This window comes from Dipodomys ordii, unplaced genomic scaffold, assembly GCF_000151885.1.
Source record: "Dipodomys ordii isolate 6190 unplaced genomic scaffold, Dord_2.0 Scaffold170, whole genome shotgun sequence".
In the NCBI taxonomy this organism is placed as follows: Eukaryota; Metazoa; Chordata; class Mammalia; order Rodentia; family Heteromyidae; genus Dipodomys; species Dipodomys ordii.
Genome location: NW_012267386.1, coordinates 1,978,771 through 1,999,834, shown reverse-complemented (window position 1 = coordinate 1,999,834; position 21,064 = coordinate 1,978,771). Strand labels below are relative to the sequence as shown.

Below are 21,064 nucleotides of genomic sequence, written 5' to 3'. Positions count from 1 at the left end.
ACACACACACACACACACACACACACACACACGAGTGTGTATTTATCTTTCCTTACCGGGAGGAAGATGTTGGCTCAGTCGTCTGTCTTTGCACGCGTGAATGTTTAATTAAATGTTCTTTTAAAGCTGTTTGGACTTCGGCTGGGATGTCAGGGGAAGTGTGGCTGATTTTGATTGCGGGCTCCATAGCTTTTACCGCTGGCTTTTCTTGTTCTTTGTCTTCTTTTTTCTCTTCCGTCTCCAAGACTTGGGTGGGAGCCTGGGAAGGGCTCTGTGGAGCTGCACTTGCACTGGGGGCAACAGGTTTGCTTTTCCAGCAAGGCCAGCACAACTTCCAGAACACAAAAAGTGAGACCACTAACAGAGCCAGCCCACAGAAGCTCACCACAACGGCTAACAGGCTGACAGAAATATCTGCAAAAAAAAGGGGGTGACAATGGATGGAAAGAAATATTCATCAGTATTGTGCACCACAAGGCAGAAAGAGGGAGGTATGAAAGATACCTGGAAAGTCTCATTCCAGTTAAGGGTCTTCCTCTGTGTGCAGGAAAAGCCTGATGCATGCATGCTAGCTCCCAGTACACCACAAAGGACTTGAGATTTTTTGAAGCTGTGTGTGTCCAGGGGCCTGGGTGCTGTCCTTGAGCTTTTTGGCTCAAGGCTAGTGCTTTAGCACTTGTGCTACAGTTGCATTTTTGGCTTTTTGTGGTTAACTGGTGATAAGTGTCTCGCAGACTTTCCTGACTGGCCTGGTTTTGAACTGTGATCCTCAGATTTCTGCCTCCTGAGTACTGGGATTCTAGGTGTGAGCCACTGGCACCTGTGTTAGCCCAATGAGCTCCTTTCCCATAGCTTAGCATGCTTCTTCCCCTTCCCATAGCTTAGCATGCTCCCTTCCTAGGCAACACTAGACCCATTTAGTAAAGGCAGTGAATAAGCAGCCTCCAGCCCTCCCCCTCCCTTTACCTTGAGATGGCATTCCTCTGGGGCAGCCATCACCCTATAAGGAAGCAAGATCCCTTAGAGTGACCTTCAGCTGGAGGCCCCTTATCTACTACTGAGGAAGCAGCCATAAATCCTAGTCCGCCATGATGAAGCCCCTGGGCCTCACGTCCACACTAGGGTCTCCACCTCCTAAATCTTGTAGGTTATAAAAGGTCACCCAACACCAGACACAATAGCTGGTGCTTCTTCTCTCTTGTGAGAAGGGGTCTTGTTGGTCCCTTTACTGGCAATAAACCTTTACTTTGTTCTTTGTACCTGGATATCTGCATGGTTTTCTGGCAAAATCTAATTTACTCTAACAACCTGGCTATGGGACCCTTGATTTTGTAAGTCAAGGCTGCCAATCTGCCATATTCCATGAAGCTACTGATGGCTTCGTTGTTGGTCTAAAGAGGACTCACTCATTGTCTAAGCTGAGCATAGTCTTAAACAGTTATATAACCTGCTTATTAAAAGATCAGTGAGAGTTACACAGTACTGTAGTCTTAAGTGCTACATAATTACTTACATTATAAAACTCTGGGAAAAAATCTGCTCTTAGCCAGGACTGGTGGCTTACACCTATAATCCTAGCTACTTAGGAGGCTGAGATCTGAGGACCACAGTTCAAAATCAACTGGGGCAGGAAAGTCTGTGAGGCTCTCATCTCCAATAAACTAGCAAAACGTCAGAAGTAAGACTGTAGCTCAAGTTAGAGTGAGTGTCAAGCAAAAGAGCTCAGGGACAGTGCCCAGGCCTTGGATTCAATCCCCTTGACCAACATACACACACACACACACACACACACACACACACACACACACACACAACCTATATCTAACCCAAACCCTCTCCTCAATTTTCTTAGTTTCATAGGCTATGCATTGCATATTATGAATGCATATTCTGCACTGCATATTATGGTTCCTCTCTTTGGGAGTCTCCTCCCTCCCTTTGACTCCTCCACCTTCAACACCTTTCAAATGCCAGTGTCCTGGTATTCATTTTTTTTCCTAAGGAGTTACCTGCTTGAATTCTTCCTTACAAATACCATAGTTCATACATTTGTGTACACTTGCATACAACACTGTATGTGTTTACTCCATAGAGGAAATGCAAATCAAAACAACACTGAGATCTCATCTCACCCAGGCTAGAATGGCCATCATCAAGAATATGAATAACAGATGCTGGCCAGGGGGTGTGGGAGAAAGAACCCTAATACACTATTTGTGGGAATGTAAACATATTCAACCACTCTGGAAAGCAGTATGAAAGTTTCTAAAAACACAAACAACAACAACAGAGATACCCTAAACGTAGCCAGGTGAGCTGGGTGGCTCACTCCTGTAATCCTAGCTACTTAGGAGGCTGAGATCTGAGGATCACAGTTCAAAGCCAACCCCAGCAGAAAATCCATGAGACTCTATCTCCATTTAACCACCAGAAAACTGGAAGCAGATTTGCGGTTCCAGTAATAGATCTCAGGGGCAGCACTCATGCCCTCAGTTCAAACTTCATGAAAATGGCAATACTTCCAAAGGCTATCTACAAATTCAATGCGATACCTATCAATATCCCAAACTCATTCTTCAATGAAATAGAAGAAGCAATCCAAAAATACATTTGAAACAATAAAAGACCCCAAACAGCAAAAACAATACTTAGTAAAAAGAACAGAACTGGAGGAATATCAATTCCAAATTCCAAACTCTACTACAAAGCCATAGTAGTCAAAACAGCTTGATACTGGCATAAAAACAGACCTGAGGACCAATGGAATAGGACCAAAGATCCAGAAATGAACCCACAGACCTATAACCACCTAATCTTTGACAAGGGAGCTAAAGAAATAGGATGGATGAAAGACAGCCTTTCTAGTAAATGGTGCTGGCAAAATTGGTTAATTACCTGTAGAAAACTAAAGCTAGATCCGTATATATCACCCTGTAGTAGAATCAACTCCAAATGGATCAAAGACCTTGATATAAAAGCATACTCCATGAAAATATTACAGGAAGGAATAGGAGAAACTCTAGGGCTCCTTGGCACAGGTCGAAAATTTCTTAATAGAGACCCAGAAGCACAACAAATCAAAGAAAGGTTGGACAAATGGGATTGCATGAAACTGCAGGCAAAGGACATAGCTAGCAAGATCAACAGCAAGCCCTCAGACTGGGGGAAGATCTTCACTAGCCATACAACAGACAAAGGTCTCATATCTAAAATATACCTGAAACTCAAAACACTAAATCCCCCAACAACAAATCCTCAAAGGAACAACTGCCCGAGTAATAAATGGGCTAAAGACTTAAAGAGAGACTTCTCTAGAGGAAATAAGAATGACCAATAGACACATGAAGAAATGCTCAACTTTTCTAGCCATAAAATAAATGCAAATCAAGACAACACTGAGATTCCATCTCACCCCAATTAGAATGGCTATAATCAACAATTCTAATAACAACAGATGCTGGAGGGACTGTGGCCAAAAGGGAACCCTACTGCATTGTTGGTGGGAGTGTAAACTTGTTCAACCACTCTGGAAAGCTGTATAGAGGTTCCTCAAAAGACTGCACTTAGAACTCCCTTATGACCCAGCAATCCCACTTTTGGGCATTTACTCAAAGAATCACAAACAAGGTCATACCAAAGCTACCAGCACAACCATGTTTATTGCAGCATTATTTACCATAGCTAAGATAGAGAACCAACCCAGATGCCCCTCAGTAAATGAATGGATCAAGAAAATGTGGTATGTGTGTGTGTGTGTGTGTGTGTGTGTGTGTGTATGATTATATAAATCCTATGCCTCTGTCAGAAAGAATGACATTGCCTCATTTGTTAGGAAATGGAAAGATTGGAAAAAATTATATTAAGTGACGTAAGCCAAGCCCAAAGAAACATAGGTCCATGGTTTCCCTTGTTTTCAATGAGTAGTACATGTCTAGGACAAGCAGAGAAGGTCAAAGGCTATGTACATATGACCACATAAGATAATGTTAGGCAAAATGTACCCCAAGACAGGGACACAAGTGGTTTTTTTCTTCTAGCTAATGTTGTTAATGTACTTACAATGTACTATGTGATTCTTCTGTTTCATTTCTATGTTCTTCTCCATGGTATAACCCCTGTTTTCAGTGGATTTGATGCCGGTGTTTTGCATCTTGTATATACATTTTTGTAATTTGGGAAGAGGAAGGGATATTGCAGAATGCTTAAATGGGGATGCAGGCTGACCCATTGTGACGACGAGATATACAGGACACTATGTTGAAAACAAACTTTACAATGTGTGCGTGGGGGTGCAGGAGGAGTTGGGGAGGTGGGGAAGGAAGTGATGGTAGGGGGAAAACAAAGGAGGAGGTAACAATACTCGGTACGATGTACTCATTACCCTACTCATATAACTGTAACCCCTCTGTACAACATTTTTTACACCATCTCTTTCTCTCTCACTCAGAGAAAGAAAGAGAGAGAGAGAGAGAGAGAGAGAAATTACCTGGTTCTGGCAATAGCAGGCTTTTCCTTATGAAACTGAGTTAATTCTGATAATGGCAAGGTTGAGCTAGTTCAGGTAAAGGCAGGTTTTTCTTATCAATATATGTGGCTCACTGTCTATTTCTTCCTGCAACTTACATTTTTTATCACCTAAACTGAAGAACTAACCTTATGCTAGGGTATAACATTCCACAAGAATCCATCTCTATGCACAGTTAAATTCTGCTCAGTGGTAGATAGTCCAACATAGTGAATACCTTTCTCCTCATAGCTTGTATTTGTGACTTTAAAAAAAATATTATTATTGTTTTGGTTGGTCATGGGGCTTGAACTTCGGGCCTGTGCGCTGTTCCTCGGCTCTTCAGCTCAAGGTGAGCGCTCTACCACTTTAGCCACAGTGCCACCAGGGCCCAACCAACATCTTTTCTTTGTTTTTATTTTTTCTTACTCAGAGTATTGGCCTTGAGGAAATAAAAGTCCCTCCAGACCACCGTTCGTAAGAGATGGCATTGACAATCATCTATTTTCATTTTAGGGAAGAGCCCTGTGGAAATCTCTGAGACTAATTCCATCTTCCTTAGTACTAAGATTTGTCTTCCTAAAATTGCTGTCCTAATATGTCACTTGAACGACTATAAACTATTTCCTCTAAACCAAAGCACTTTTAAAAGAGAAAGGCTGTGCTATCAATAAAGCCAGGGTAGCAGGTTCTGTCCTTAGAACGGAGATATATAGTCCCTGTGCCTTTCTCAACCTTGCCTCCTTCCTGGTCTTCTCTAAGTCATCTGGACCCATTTCCAATTTCTCATGATATCCTTTAGCATCTTTGTGATTTGACCCCTAACTACAGATCCACTACATTTTTCTGCCACTCTCTTACCCTAACCATGCATTATTTTTTAAAGATTTTGGGCTCAGGGACTGTCTCATGTAGTTCTAATCCATTTGATCCTCCTATCCAATCACCTGAAAAATCTACATGCTTCATTCAACAATCAGTTGCAACAGTATCATCTCCTTGGAGGCCTCTCTGCCTCTTTTCCTTCCTTCTTTCTTACCTTCCTCCCTCTCCCGCCCCTCACCCCGCACCTACCCTTCATTTCCTCTGATTCTGGAGCTTGAATTCAGGGCCTGGGTGCTGTTCCTGGGCTTTTGTGCTTAAGGCATTCTTAGAGCCATAGCTCCACAACTGGCTTTTTGGTGGTTAATTGGAAATAAGAGTCACATAGACTTTTCTGCCTTGGCTGGCTTTGAACCAAGATCCTCAGATCTCAGCCTCCTGAGTCAATGGTGCATGGCTTGCCTCTTTTATTCCTTAGGACCTCTATATGCTCTCACGACTCTAACATTGTAATCATAGATTTAAAATAATCCTCTAAACGCAAACTTTTGAGGTATAATATGCTTCACAAAATATTCCTATTTTATTGGGGATATTCGGTGGTAACATGGCATATATTATCTAAGAACACAGCATAATATCTAAGAGAAATGCACAAATAGATACCACTGAGTGGGATTGCCGAAAGACCATGAAATTCACACTTGCTATGCTTCTGTAAGCATTTTTATTCTACCAAAATATTCACTCCTTGATCCTTCAAAGCAGGAATCATATTTATTCAGCTTTTTATATTGAATGTTCAGTATATATCACATGATCAAAATGCTTATAGAATATAAACATTTGGAAGCTCTCAGAAAAACGAGTCTGATGTCTGTGATTTTTTTTAAGAGGCTAGATAACAAAAAGTTAGGTAACATAGAAGAACCATGCAGAAAGCATTCTATTAGTATGTGTTATTATATAGTTGTTCTGTGGAATTATTCAGACTTGGGTTCAAATGTCAACACTGTGCGACTTTGGAAAGTTGTTTCGGCTTTAAGAGTCGAGAGTGCTGATGGCTTATGCCTATAATCCGAGTGATTCAGGAGGCTGAGATGTGATTCAAAGCCCGATAGGGCAGAGAAATCTGATAGGCTCTTCTCTCCAATTAAAAACAAAAAAACTAGAAAGTATGTCTCAACTGGTAGAGTACCAAACTTGAGCAAAAGGGTCAAGCAAGAATGTGAAGCCCTGAGTTCAAGCCTGAGTACCACACACACACACACACACACACACACACACACACACACACACACACACACACACAATCTTAACAAAATAAGAGTATTTTAATTTATTTCATAAGAAAATTGTAAGGGGTAAATAAGAAAAGTAGGTAAAGTTTTTGCCATAAGTATTAAATGTGATATCAAGTATTGAATGCAATGTCATTGTAATACAATTTTTCCAATAAACCTTATTCAATAAGCAACTAAAGAGGAGGGAGAGAAGGAAGGAAGGGAAGGAGGGAGGGAGGGGGTTTGGGAGGAAGTAAAGAAGGAGGAGGGAAGCCGGGCGCTGGTGGCTCACGCCTGTAATCCTAGCTACTCAGGAGGCTGAGATCTGAGGATCACGGTTCAAAGTCAGCCCGGGCAGGAGAGACCGTGAGACTCCTATCTCCAATAAACCACCAGAAAACTGGAAGTGGCGCTGTAGCTCAAGTGGTAGAGCGCTAGCCTTGAGCTGAAGAGCTGAGGGATAGCGCCCAGGCCCAGAGTTCAAGCCCTAGGACCGACAAAAAAAAAAAAGGAGGAGGGAGGGAAAAAGAAAGAAGTAGAAAGATAAATAATCAACTATGTAAAAATTAAGGAAGAATGTAGGAAAATGTATAGTCTTCAATTTTTAAATGATCTTTTTATGATTGTGATTCATTGTTTAACTGTAATATGAAGGAAGTTATATCATAACTTTGGACTCAAAGAAAAACAGCCCCAGGAAAGATTTACATTGGTGTGTTGAAGTTATCACATTTATTTATTTGTTTTTTTATTTATTTGGTACCAGTACTGCAAGTTGAACTTAGGGTTTGAGTGTTGTTCCTTAGCTTTTTCATGTAGGGCTGGAGCTTAACCACTTGAGCCACAACCCTACTTCTAGCTTTTTTGTAGTTCACTTAAAATAAGAATTTCCTTCCTGAGCTGACTTGGAACTTCAATTCTTATATCTCAGTGTCCTGAGCAGCTAGGATCCAGGCATGAGCCACTATGATAGGCCCAGAATGTATCTCAAGAAATATTACTGTGCTGCTGGGTGCTGGTAGTTCATACCTGTAATCCTAACTACTCAGGAGGCTGAGATCTGAGGATCACAGTTCAAAGCCATCCAGAGCAGGAAAGTCTGTGAGACTCTTATCTCCAATTAATCACCAAAAAACCAGAAGTAGCACTGTGGTTCAAAGTGGCAGAGTGCTAGCCTTGAGTGAAAGAGTGCAAAAATTAAAAATTAAAAATAAATGGTAATGCTGTGCTTAAAGAAAACAGAGAAGACAAGGCTGTACCAAACAAAATCATTAATCTATGTGAGAGAATGTGGATCTGAAGGTGAGTGGCTGAGATGGGAAAAGGAAGCCTCAGAAGGAAACCTGAAAACTACTGAGAGAGTGTGAAGACTCAGAAAGGGCAAGAACATGAATCACTGGGAAGCCAACAGGATGGTGAAGAAACAGAGATCACGATTTCAGTTTTGGCAGAAGCACTTGTGATCATGCAACTAGATAATGTTGGTTGAGCTCTTGGCCGTGCAGTGCAGGTACAATGGATTGGATTTCTTAACCAGGGGGTCTGAATTGATAGACGAGAACAGCCCTTCAATAGAATTGAATATTTAAAGACAGAAAACTTTGAGAAATATGAAATGTTCCTGTAAAGAGGAACTGGAGACATGACTCAAGTAATAGAATGCCAATTTTAAACTTAAAAGCTAAGCAAAGTGGGGCACCAGTAGCTCATACCTGTAATTCTAGCTACTCAGGCAGCTGAAATATTAGGGTTGTGGTTCAAAGGCACCCCAGACAAGAAAGTCCAGGAGACTCTTATCTCCAGTAAATCACCAAAAGAGCCAGAAGTGGAACTATGGCTCAAGTGACAGAGCACTAGCCTTGGGACAAAAAGCTCAGGGACAACACCACCCAGGCCCTGAGACCAGGACTGGCATCAACCCTCCCCTCCCTCGCCCCCACCAAAACCACAAAAACAACAACAAAAAGCAAGGACATGGAGCCTTGAGTTCAATCCCCAGTAATCAATCTCTCTCTCTCTCTCTCTCCTTCCCTCCCTCTCCCTCTCCTTCCCTCTCTCTCTCTCTCTCTCTCTCTAACACACAAACAGAAAGAGAAAGCTGGGAAAGAGCAGAAAGAGACATACAAGAAGTCAGGTCAATGAGCTTTCATAGTAACTAGGGAAAGAATATTTAAAGAAGTAGTCAGCAGGCCAGCAGTGTAAAATAAATCCATTGAAAACAAATGGCTATTACCTTTTTGTGCACATACTAGGACTAGAGCTCAGGGCCTTGAGTTCTTTTTTTTTTAGTTTTATTTTATTTTATTTGTGAACATACTGTACAGAGGGGTTACAATTGCATGGGCAGGATAATGCGTACATTTCTTACCAAGCATTGCAGCTTCCTCCTTTGTTTACCCTTCACATCACTTCCCAGCCTCCCCCCTTCCCACCCATCCCAATCCTTCTCCTTCCCCCCTCCCACCCCCCCTGCACCGACATTGTAAAGCTCATTTTGGACATGACAATTGTACTTCGCATTGTTGCAACAGGTCCACCTGTATCCTTAAACAACTGGTTTTTCTCCATCTCCTCCACAAGTTATACTGACATCAAATATAGTGAAAGCAGGGGTTATACTGTGGGGGAGGGACATACAAAGCAACAAAGAGATAATCTTATAAATGTGTTAGAAACACATGCATGAAAGAAAAAAACATTAAAATACATATCTAAGGGTTCATTTTCCTGACATCACATTATCTGACCTTTTCTGCTTGACTCATGGCTTTTTTTTTTTTTTTTTTTGGCTTAAGGCTGGCACTTTAACAGGTGAACCACCCTTTATTTTTTTTTTTTTTTTGCGGGTTAATTGGAGATAAGAGTCTCAACTTATCTGCCCAGGCTGGCTTTAAATAGCAATCTTCAGATCTGAGTAGTGTGAGCCTACAGCACCTGGCAACAAGAAATTCTTTAGTGAAGCTGATGAGACTAATAAAGTAGAGGCTATGTTAACTAGGTGAAGGTGGCCTAAATGTTAAAGGAAAATGAGGAAGCAAATTCTGTGGGCACAGATTTATTTCCTTTAAGAAATTATACTTAGGGAAAAATCAGAAAAAGAGAGCAATAGCTAGACAACATGCAGAACTGATAATTGTACATTATTATGTACAATATTTTAGCTTGCTTTATACTGATGAGACAGAATTAGTAGACAAGAGATTAGAAGTAAAGCAATAGTGAAGACCTATAAAAGGTAACAGTAGATGGAGACTAAGACAAAAGTGAAAGAAGTGAATCATTTCTTACCTTGTAAAGAAAAAGAGAAAATTGCTCTAGAAGCCCAAAGTTTACAGGGTTGCACTACCATTCTTTGTATTATTGCATATACAATACACTTGAGAGTTCAGGGGTCATGCATTTACACAGCTAGGAAGTACACATAAAGACATTAGGGCAAGATTTCATTAGGGCAAGCTCATTATGATCAGCTTCTTCAGATCTTAAGGGATAATTTTTCATATATAGGAATAGCTGAATAAGTAAGGGTTTTTTGCTACTGAGCTCAACTCTTGACCTATGAAATTCACAAAGATAAATTTGATTTACTGGGTCTGTTTCTTTTAGTCCTTTTCCTGGGGCTTGAACTCATGAATGCTGTCCCTGAGCTTCTTTTGCTCAAGACTAGTGCTCTTCCACTTGAGCCACAGAACCTCTTATGGATTTTTTGGTAGTTTAATTGTGATAAGAGTCTCACAAACTTTTCTGCCCCAGCTGGCTCAAACCTCGATCCTCAAGGTCTCAGCCTCCTGAGGAGCTAGGATTTCAGTCATGAGCCACCATCTCCTGGCTATAACATGATTTCCGACACTGCCCTCTACATTGGGCAGATTTAGTGTGCATTCTCTCACATTCAGATTTTTCAACATCTCTAGATAATTAAATAGAATCCATTACATGTTATTCATCCTATTATATCTTGGTAAGATTATGACTTAATGAAATTTACAGAAATTGGTTTAGGCTCTGGGATAATCAGGTTTAAAATTGCTCAAACTGGCTTGATTACATATATTTGCATAAAATTTCTGTACCTCTATCTACTCTTCTGGGCCTTTGTCTATCTCATTTTAATTTGAAAGACGCTATTCTTCCTTCCTTTTTTCCTTCCTCTCTCTCTCTTTCTTTCCTTTTTTTTTTCTTGTCCTGGTCCTTGGGCTTGAACTCAGGGCCTAGGCAGTCTCTGGGATTTTTGTTCAAGGCTAGTACTTGAGCAACAGTTCCACTTCTGGCATTTTGGTGGTTAATTGAAGATAAGAGTCTCATGGACAGTCCTGCCTGGGCTGGCTTCAACCTGTGATCCTCAGATCTCAGCATCCTGAATAGCTAGGGTTACTGGTGTGAATCACTTGTGCCCAGCTTCTGATTTTTGCTTCTCTTGAAAAGGTCAACATGGAAAGCTACCCTGTCCAAACTCCAGACAGCTGGATGAAGAATAGGGAGGGAAAATGGGTGCAAGGCAACATCCCTTCATTTTTCAGGGTTCAACCCCATCATGTGACACATCTCTCCTGATACCAACCTGATTTTCTGTGGTCAGAAGTTAGTCATGTGACCATGCAGCAAACCCAACTGAAAATAAGGGATTCTGTTGCTATGAATTCAAAGCTGAAAGGAATACTGGGAATGAGCTAGCCAGTGTCTTCCTCATCTGTAAATCTGATATATGTAAATATTTAATTAACAAATTATCTCTCTCTCTTTCTATCTTTCTGTGCTAATTTTTGAGGCTTGAACTCAGGGCCTCTCACTCTTGTCTGAATTTCTCTACTCAAGGCTTGTACTATACTTGAAACATACCTTCACTTACAGGATTGTTAATTTTTGGCTGTTTAATTGGAATGAAGAGTCTAGAGTCTCTCTTCCTGCCTTAGGTAGCTTTGAGCCTCCATTTTCAGATATCAGCCTCTTGAATAGTTAGAATTATAGGAATGAGCCACAGGATGCCTGGCCAGTAATACCTCTTATATATTCCATTTAAATTTTATTTCCCTGGAATTCCAGTAAATGATGAAAAGCTATTATGGTCATATTTAACTGATTATAAAATGTGTATTTTAAAACATCTTGTTTCTGGAATCAGAATGTGTCTTAGGATTGATGGTTACTCACTCTTGCTAATAGCCAGGTCACAGTGGGCTGTAATTTTTATTGTTAATGTATGTGCTAAAGCAAATGATCTGTATAAAATTCATCTGGTAGTCTATCGAGAAACGTGCACCCTTCACCTTGTAAGTCAGGTTTCTGTTGGGAATTGGAGGGAAATGGGTGAGTCCAATATGTGGGGCAGCACTGCCATCATTCATAGTGTTAGGAGTACAATACCCATGGCCTGTATATTTTATGTATCCACATAAAGAAAAATGCATCATTAACATTTGTGATAGAAGACTCTGATATTGACTGGAAAACAAAGCCTCGTCAATTCTGAATTAAAAAATAGCAACTTTTAAAAATCAGATTCAATGAAGCACTGGTAAGATCTAAGGATCTGGGTTCAGCGCCAACCTGGGAACAATCAGTCTATGGGACTCTTATCTGCAATTTATCAGCAAAAGGCTAGAAGTGGAGGTATGGTTCAAGTGGTAGAGTGCCAGTTTCAGCAGGGAATACAAGAGAGGGTTCAAGGCTCTGAGTTCAAGTACTTGCACCAACAATGGGGGTGGTGGAGGGGAAAATCAAACTCAATCTTTCGATTTTAAAATTATGGAAGCTATTTCTTTCATGTTTCCCTTTGTTATTATTATTTTATAAAAGTTCTACACTGTTTTTAAAAACTATCTTTAAGGATAAAATAGATCTTTCAGTAAGAGTGAAATGAATACTTCAACCAGTGCTTCCTAATACTTTGTTTTCTTGAGTGCCAGTCCTAGGGTTTGAACTCAGGACCTGGGCATAGTCCCTGAGTTGTTTTACTCAAGGCTAGTGCTCTAACATTTGAACCACAGCTCCATCTCTGACTTTTTTGGAAGTTAATTAGTGATAAGAGTCTAATGGACTTCCCTTCCTGGGCTGGCTTCAAACCTCAATCTTCGAATCTCAGCCTCCTGAGTAGCTAGGATTACAGGCATGACACACCAGTGCCCAGCAATGGTTCCTAATTTAATTGATAGAATTCTCTTTATTTTCTTGGTGCTCCATATAATAATGTATCACATAATCAATGGTATCTTAATTCAACCAAATATGATACAATATGGTATTCACATTTTAAAATTTATTTAAATTCTTAGTTTATGCTCCTAATTGAGTAAATAATTTATAATTATGACAGTACATCAAGTACTTAGTCAATCACAAAAGTCATGATATGGACTTATTGGTATTAGTTAGTTCATTTCATCAGTGACTTTAACACAGTCAAAACATCTAATGAAAAGCATAAGGTGATAACTAACGTTCAGACAAATTAACAATTCCTGTCAACAGATTAGGAAGAAAAAGCTTCAGAATCTTTTGATCACAATCCCTATAATTTTATGAGAATTTAAACAAAACTAAAGGAATCATGAAGAACAAAAAGAAAGCAATAGATATTGCTTATCTAAGATAATTTTGTATTCTGGACAATCAGCATTTAGAAGCTTGTAAACTGACAGTGAACAGAATGTCTGTGTCTCACACTTGTCATCCTTCCTACTCAGGAGGTTGAGATCTGAGGTTGGAGGTTCAAAGTCAGCTTGAGCAGGAAAGCCAGTGAAACTCTATCTCCAATCAACCAGTAAACAGCTGAAAAACTAGAGAGGTGGTAGCACCAGCTTTGATTGAAAAAGCTAAGGGACAGTGCCCAGACTCAGAGTTCAAGCCCCAGTACCAGCTCGCATGTGCGCATGCACACACACACACACACACACACACACACACACACATTGACATTAGCATTTCCTATTCAACAATACAGTAATAAATTGACAGCATGCTATACAACACACTCCAGGAACACTTGGAGAGAAAATAGTTGTTAATGCCAGTCTGTTCTTCCAGTCCCTAGGACCCACACAAATATTAAAGTCTATAGCTGTTCTAACACCTTAGATAAAATGATGTAGCATTTCCACTAAAGCAACACAATCCTCCCAAATAGTCTGAATCGTCCTCCAATTATATCTGTAATATCTAGTCATATCTAATTAAAAGCAAAATCCACATAAGCAGTATTAATGTTATATTGTTTAGAGAATAACAAGAAAATAGGTCTGCACATGCTCAATGCTAATGTGATTATTGTAAATATTTTCCTTCCACAGTTGATTGAATTCATCGACATGGAGCCCCTGGACATACAGACCTGACTCTTTAGATGGAGCACACATACACCCACATACACACAGACATGCACACATGTTTTCTTGTAGCCTACCTGAGCCATATTAACTCCAGCTCTTATAAAATATATGCATACACAAAACACCACAACTTCCCTTCCTCACCCCCACCAAAAAAAGTATCCTATTTGACAATACCAGGATGCTACCTTTTTTCGTAAAGAATTATCTTTCTAAACTTAGAGAGTATTGAGTATACCAAAAAAGAGGGGAAATAATAGTATATAAATTAGCAATAAGAAAATGTAATTTATTAAACTTTAATAGTAATAGTCTGTATCAGAAAGTACAATTTTTCTTTAGCACTTTTACATTAATTGCACTTGGGAAACTTTTTTTTTGTACCTGCACTGGGGCTTGAACTGAGGGTCTGGACCTTCTCCTTTAGCTTTTCCACTTAAGGTAGTGTTCTACCACATTAACCACAGCTCCACCTCCAGATTTTTGGTGGTTAATAGGAGTGGACAGTCTCATGGACTTTTCTGTCAGGGTTGGCTTCTAAACTCAATCCTCAGATTTCAACTCCTGACTAGTTAAGATAATAAGCATAAGCCAGAAGTGAGTGAGCACATTTTATATTGGCTCAGATGACACTGTTATTAATGCTCAGTGCCATAAAGTGCACTGAGTGCATTTTAGGCTTCGTGTGTGTGTGTGTGTGTGTGTGTGTGTGTACCAGTCCTGAGGCTTGAACTCAGGACCAGGGCACCAGGGCACAGTCCCTGAGCACAGTCCTGTGCTCAAGGCTAATGCTCTACCACTTGAGCCACAGTGCTATTTCTGGCTTTTTGCTGGCTAATTGGAGATAATAGTCTCATGGCCATGTCTGCCTAGACTGACTTCGAACCTTGTTCCTCGAGTAGCTAGGATTGCAGGTGCCCAGCCATTTTGGACTTTTATTCCCAACTTATGATTAGTTTATGAGGATGTAATTCTACTGTAAGGGAAGGAGAATCTGCATGAATCAGATCTTCCCACTGTCCAAGAATTTCAGGAAACTTAGGACATTCACTCTATAACACAAATTCAGCTGTGAACTCACAGCTACATCTAATCCTACTCTAAGGAAATCAATAGATGTTCATATTGTGTTCAGTTGCTTTGGCATAAGGTGATCATTAAATTCTAGTTTTTAACTGAGTGCCAGTGGTACTCGAGAGGCTGAGGTCTGAGGATCACAGTTTTGAAGCCAGCCAAAGCAGGAAAGTCTGTGAAACTCTTATCTCCAATTAACTACCTAAAAAGCTGAAAATGGAGTTGTTGCTCAAGTGGTAGAGAACTAGCCTTGAGCAAGAAAGCTCAAACAGCGTCCAGGACTTGAGTTCAAACCCCAGGATGAGCACAATGAAAAACAAAATTCTAGTTTTTAAATGATCAAGTGCTTTAATTCCTATCATTTTCATAAACTTTCCTTTTTTTGAGGGGGTTCGGTCGTGGGGCCTGAGCTCTGGGCTTGGGCACTGTCCCTCAGCTCTTCAGCTCAAGGCTAGCGCTCTACCACTTGAGCCACAGCACCACTTCTGGCGTTTTTCTTTTTGCTTATGTGGTGCTGAGGAATCGAACCCAGGGCCTCAGGCATGCAAGGCAAGCGCTCTACCACTGAGCCACCTTCCCAGCCCCAAACTTTACTTTTTTTTAGTGTATGCTGGTACTGGGTTTGAACTCAGGTCCTAAGCATTGCCCTTTAGTTTTTTTCACTCAAGGATAGTACTCTATGACTACAGCCACAGCTCCAGTTCCAGCATTTCGCTGGTTAATTGGAGAAAAGAGTCTCAGACTTTATTTCCCAGGCTGGCGTGGCACCTCACTTCTCAGATGTCAGCCTCCAGAGTAGCTAGGATATAACAGTGAGCTACAAGTGCCTGACTATAAACCAAATATTTGTATGCATTTCTGCCTAGGACTGTACTAAACACTGCAGACAGGAAAGATTCAGGAATATGTCATTAGTTGCACAAGGCATTTAGAAGTTATTAAGTAGAACTATTATTTTATAAAAATTTAAGTCATTTTACTCATTCATGCAACTAATATTTATTGAGCCTCTAGTATATAAAACAATAAGCAACAGCCTGTCTTGAAGAGCTTACATTTTGGTGGCATCATTAGGAGAAGAAATACAGATCAGGAAAACTCTCATTTCACTTTTGTTGCTGTCAAGGGTTCTAAACTCAGGGCCTGGGCACTGTCCCTGAGCTCTTTTGCTCAAGGCTAACACTCTACCACTTTGAGCCACAGCTCCACTTGCAGTTTTCTGATGGTTAATTGGAGATAAAAGACTCATTAACTTTCTTGCCTGGCTGGCTTCAAACAGTGATCTCAGATCTCAGCCTCCTGAGTACCTAGGATTACAGGTGTGAGCCACCAACACTCAACTTCATTTCATAATTGTAACTGCCACAGGAAATGCCACTAAATGCTTATGGTAATGTTTGTTTTCTACCAAAAGTTTATTTAAAAACTAGTCAGTGAAGGCAGATGTATTGCATAATGATGTATTCCATAAATGATTTTTTAAAGCAAACATACAATGATGATTACATTTGAAAGGAAATGTTATTTGAATAAAATAGACAACTGAGTACTAACAGATCTCAGAAATCTCACCCTCTAAGGGGCAATATTGGTCTTTGATTTGTTCCAAGAATAACAAAACAGGGCTGGAGACCGTTTTCTCATACAATGCGTGTGTGTATGTGTGTGTGTGTGTGTGTGTGTGTGTGTGTGTGTGTGTGCGCATGCGCACGCACCAGTAGTGGGGCTTTAACTCAGGACCGCATGTTCTCATTTTGGCTTTTTCACTCAAGCCTGGTGAGTGAAAACTTCATTTCTGGATTTTGATGTTCAATTGGAGATAAAAGTCTCACAGAATTTTCTACCTTGGCTGGCTTCAAACCATAATCCTCAGATCTCAGCCTCCTGAATTGTTAGGATGATAGGTGATAGTCGTGAGCCATCAGATTTGCTCTCACTTCCAATTCTACCTACAGAGGTGCAGATCCAGAATGGGCCAACTTGGGCAGAAAGTTTGGGAGATTCCATCTTAACAGAAAAAGTGAAGAGTGAGCCAGGCCCAAGTGGCTCATGACTGTAATCCTAGCTACTAAGGAAGCTGAGATCTGAGGATCACGGTTCAAAGCCAGCCTGGGGAAGGAAAGTCCATGGGACTCTTATCTCCAATTAACCACCAGAAAACCGGAAATGGTGCTGTGGCTCAAGTTACAGCACTAGCCTTGAGCTGAAGAGCTGAGGGACTACGTCCAGGCTCAGAGTTCAAGCTATGACCGACAAAAAAAAAAGTGTAATGTACCTTTGTCATCCCAGCTGTGGATGAAAGCATAAACAGGAGAATCACTGACCAGGCCAGCCTGGTCAACAAGCAAGACCTTAACTCAAAAATAACCAGAACACAAATCACTAAGGTATGGCTCACATCATGCAGTATTCTCCTATAATGAGGCAAAGCCCTCAGTTCCAAACCCTGGCACTCCAGCCAGGAGCAAAGCAGCCAAGTAAAAGTGTGGTAGACTCTGAGTTCAAGCCCTGGAACTACTTCAAAATCCCAAAACTGCCAAAGAGAAGAAAGAGGAAAACTAGCTACTCAGAAGGCTAAGATCTGAGGATCATGATTCTAAGTCAGCCTGGGCAAGGAAGTTTTTCGAGACCCTTATCTCCAATTAACCACCAAAAAATAAAAAATAGAAACTGTGAGTGCACCTAAAGAGCAAGTGGTGGAGTGCTAGCCTTGAGCATCAAAGTTCAGGGACAGTGCTCAGGTCCTGCGTTCAAGCCCCAGAACCAGCACAAAATGAAAAAAGAAAAGAAAAGAAAGAAAGAAAGAGAGAGAGAGAAAGAAAGAAAGTGAGAGAGAGAGAGAAAGAAAGAAAGAGAAAGGAAGGAAGGAAGGACAAAAGAAAGAAGGAAGGGAGGGAGGGAGAAAGGAAGGAGGAAGGAAGGAAGGAAGAAAGAAAGAAAGAAAGAAAGAAAGAAAGAAAGAAAGAAAGAAAGAAAGAAAGAAGGAGAATAGAGGAAGGGAGGGAGGGAAGAGGCAGGAAGGGAAGAATAGGAAGAAAGAAAATATTAAGCCCTTCCCCAAAAAGTCTCCAGTATTTCCAAAATATTGACACTTGTGAATGAAAGAAAACATATGCTTGCTGAGACTTTGGTCTTTGAGGAGAATCACCAATTAATTGATTTTTGGAGTAGATATGACAAAGGGTAATGTACACTGACTTAAAGTACGTGAGACAAGGTGTTAAACGTAGAAGTTGACCATTTCTCACAGGAGTGAGGATGTACTGGAGGGTGAAATGACCATCTCATATCTTCTTTGTTGGGTGGGTCTATTCATTGAATGTATTGTGGTTTAATTACTCTTTTTCAGGCTTGCAAGTCTCAAGGGAAAAATGTGTACATGCACATGTCTAAAGTGTATTCTTTAGGCCATTTTTAAGGTGTCTACAAACCATGTTCATACAAAAATGATAACTCAGGCTCACACTTGTAATCCTAGCTACTCAAATGGCTGAAATATGAGGATCTCAATTTGAGCCAGCCTGGGCAGAAAAGTCTGTGAGACTTGCATCTCCAATTAAGAAGAAATGGAATTGTGGCTCAAGTGGTAGAGTGCTAGCCTTAAGCAAAAAAAAAAAAAAAAAAAAGCTCAGGGACAGCCTCAAGACCTTGAGTTCAAGCCTCAGAACTGACACCAAAAGAAAGGATAATTCAATGACTTGAAAGATTAATTCTTTATTATTAATCTGTTTTTGTCCAAAAAAGGAAGACATATTAGGTGCTCCAATTCCATGTAAGCACTTAGCAATAAACTCAAAATGCCTTGATCTCAGAGAAAAATCATAATGCTACCTAAACATTTTTACTTAGTTATATATTTTTATAGCATTTTCATTGCTATAGACTGAACTCAGTATCCTCATCTCTAAGAAACTGATATATATATATATATATATATATATATATATGTACACACACTCATGAACTTGGAGCAATTAATTAATTACTTTTGCTGTCAGTACTACCGTTTAAACACAGGGCTTAGGTGCTCTCCTAGCTTTTTCATTCAAAGTTGATGCTCTACTAGTTAAGCCATAGTTCCACTTACGACTTTTTGCTAGTTAGTTGGAGTTAAGCATCTCCCAGACTTTCCTGCCCAGGCTGGCTTTGAACTGCAGTCCTCAGATCTCAGCCTTCAGTGTAACAGGGATTACAAGTGTGAGCCACTATCTCCTAAGCTTAATTTTTATAATCCTTAGCTCAAAATTGGGATTGTACAAAAATGCACAATTAAAACACTGATGAATTAAGTGCTCATTAACATATGTACAGTGAGGGTTAGATCTTACACAGCTGTAAGGGGCTGTGAACTCAGTTGGTTTGATTAGTTGTGATTTTTATGAAGTCTCTCTTACAAGCAACATAGATTCCTTGAGCTTCTTGAACATTTAAGCAATTATTAAAGACTGACCAGAAATGAGCCCAAATCCAGTAACAGAATAACTGAAAAACACTGGAGAACAACATATTGCTTTGTGTTTTCCCTCAGCATTCCAGTATTTTTTTTAATCAGTCATGGGGCTTGAACTCTGGGCTTGGGCGCTATCCCTGAGCTATTCAGCTCAAGGTGAGTGCTCTACTGCTTGAGCCACAGTGCCACTTCCAGTTTCCTAGTGATTATTGGAGATAAGAGTCTCACGACTTTCCTACCTGGGCTGGCTTTGAACCTCCATCCTCAGATCTCAGCTTCCTGAGTAGCTAGGATTACAGGCAGGAGCCACTTTAGAGCTGCTTCTTATAATGCTCTGGGAAAGCTCTGAATCTTTTCTGAGCTTGTTCTACCTTCAACTTACATAGCCATCCATTGTGGAATGATTTAGAAATGAGCATTATTACCAGCTATTTTGACTTAAGAAGTCACTATTTTCTATGTGATCAGGAGAGGGGAAGAATCAGATATTTAATTCACAGCACCAATTGTTAAATAACCTAAACCCAGGTTATTATACTTAAAGCATCTCATTTCTTTCCCTGTACCACCTGCTTTGAGTCTCAATTTAAGAGTTCTATGTCACTTAGGAGCTATCCAGGACTGCCTGGAGGTCATCTGTATTTTGGTCTTCACCTCCTGATTAGCAATCTCACACATGACATGCTCGTTTAGGACATTTTCCTCATATTATTGGGGTTTCATTCACTCATAGGACTTCTAATGCCCACTGAAAAAAATAAATGATTCTTCATTGTGTCTATATATTCTCTCTCTCTCTCTCTCTCTCTCTCTCTCTCACACACACACACACACACACACACACATCCAACTTTCCAGCACACTGAAGTAGCAACATTTTATTTTCCTCCAGAATCCAAACAACAGCACCCCAGGCTCAGCCAGCTGCAGACAGAAGCCCCATTCTTGGATCCTGTTTCATCACCAGAGAATTTCATCCAAAACCCTGCAGATAGTCTATGTGTTTGTGTAGCAAGCTAAATCGAATCATTCTCCTCCTCTTTTTGGTCTTGGATTCTGGGGGGTGGGTGAGAAGGTAGAGGACTTACTTTGTGAGCCCTCTTTTCTACCTACCTAGCCCCCTGAGGTTTTTCTGATCCTGGGCTCTGCACTCTAAGCTTGGCAGTCCAGCTCTTACCTGTTGCCTTGGCGACCCTCAACCTCCAAACCATGCCAAAGGACAGCCAGCAAAGCAAAGTCAAAGAACCACCCTGAGCTGAAAAATCTCCAGAGTGGTGTTTGTCTCCCAAAGCAACAAGTGACCTGAAGGTCACCGGTCCAGGTGGCCCTAGCTCCTAAGAGCAGTTCTAAAAGCTGGGCAAACCCACCATTATCGGGGTCATTAAAATCTTTTTCCCTACAACATGACCTTATTGGTGGTTCTGATTCTCCCTGTATCCCATACAGGAGAGAAATCTGTCACCTGGAAAGTGTTCCTATCTCGATTCCTTCCTTCGTTTTTCTTTCTTCCCTCCCTCCTCTTTCCTTCCTTCCTTCCTTCCTTCCTTCCTTCCTTCCTTCCTTCCTTCCTTCCTTCCTTCCTTCCTTCCTTCCTTCCTTCTTCCTT

The 21,064-nt window shown here is 40.6% G+C and overlaps 1 protein-coding gene across 1 annotated transcript in view; it reads right to left on the bottom strand.

Moving 5' to 3' along the window:
- Nucleotides 1-21,064, bottom strand: part of Syt10 (synaptotagmin X) — an 82,170-nt gene that overhangs the window by 59,593 nt on the left and 1,513 nt on the right. The window contains exon 2 of the mRNA XM_013033476.1: nt 57-414. Within this exon, the coding sequence (XP_012888930.1) occupies nt 57-414 (358 nt within the window). The remainder of the gene's footprint in view (nt 1-56; nt 415-21,064) is intronic.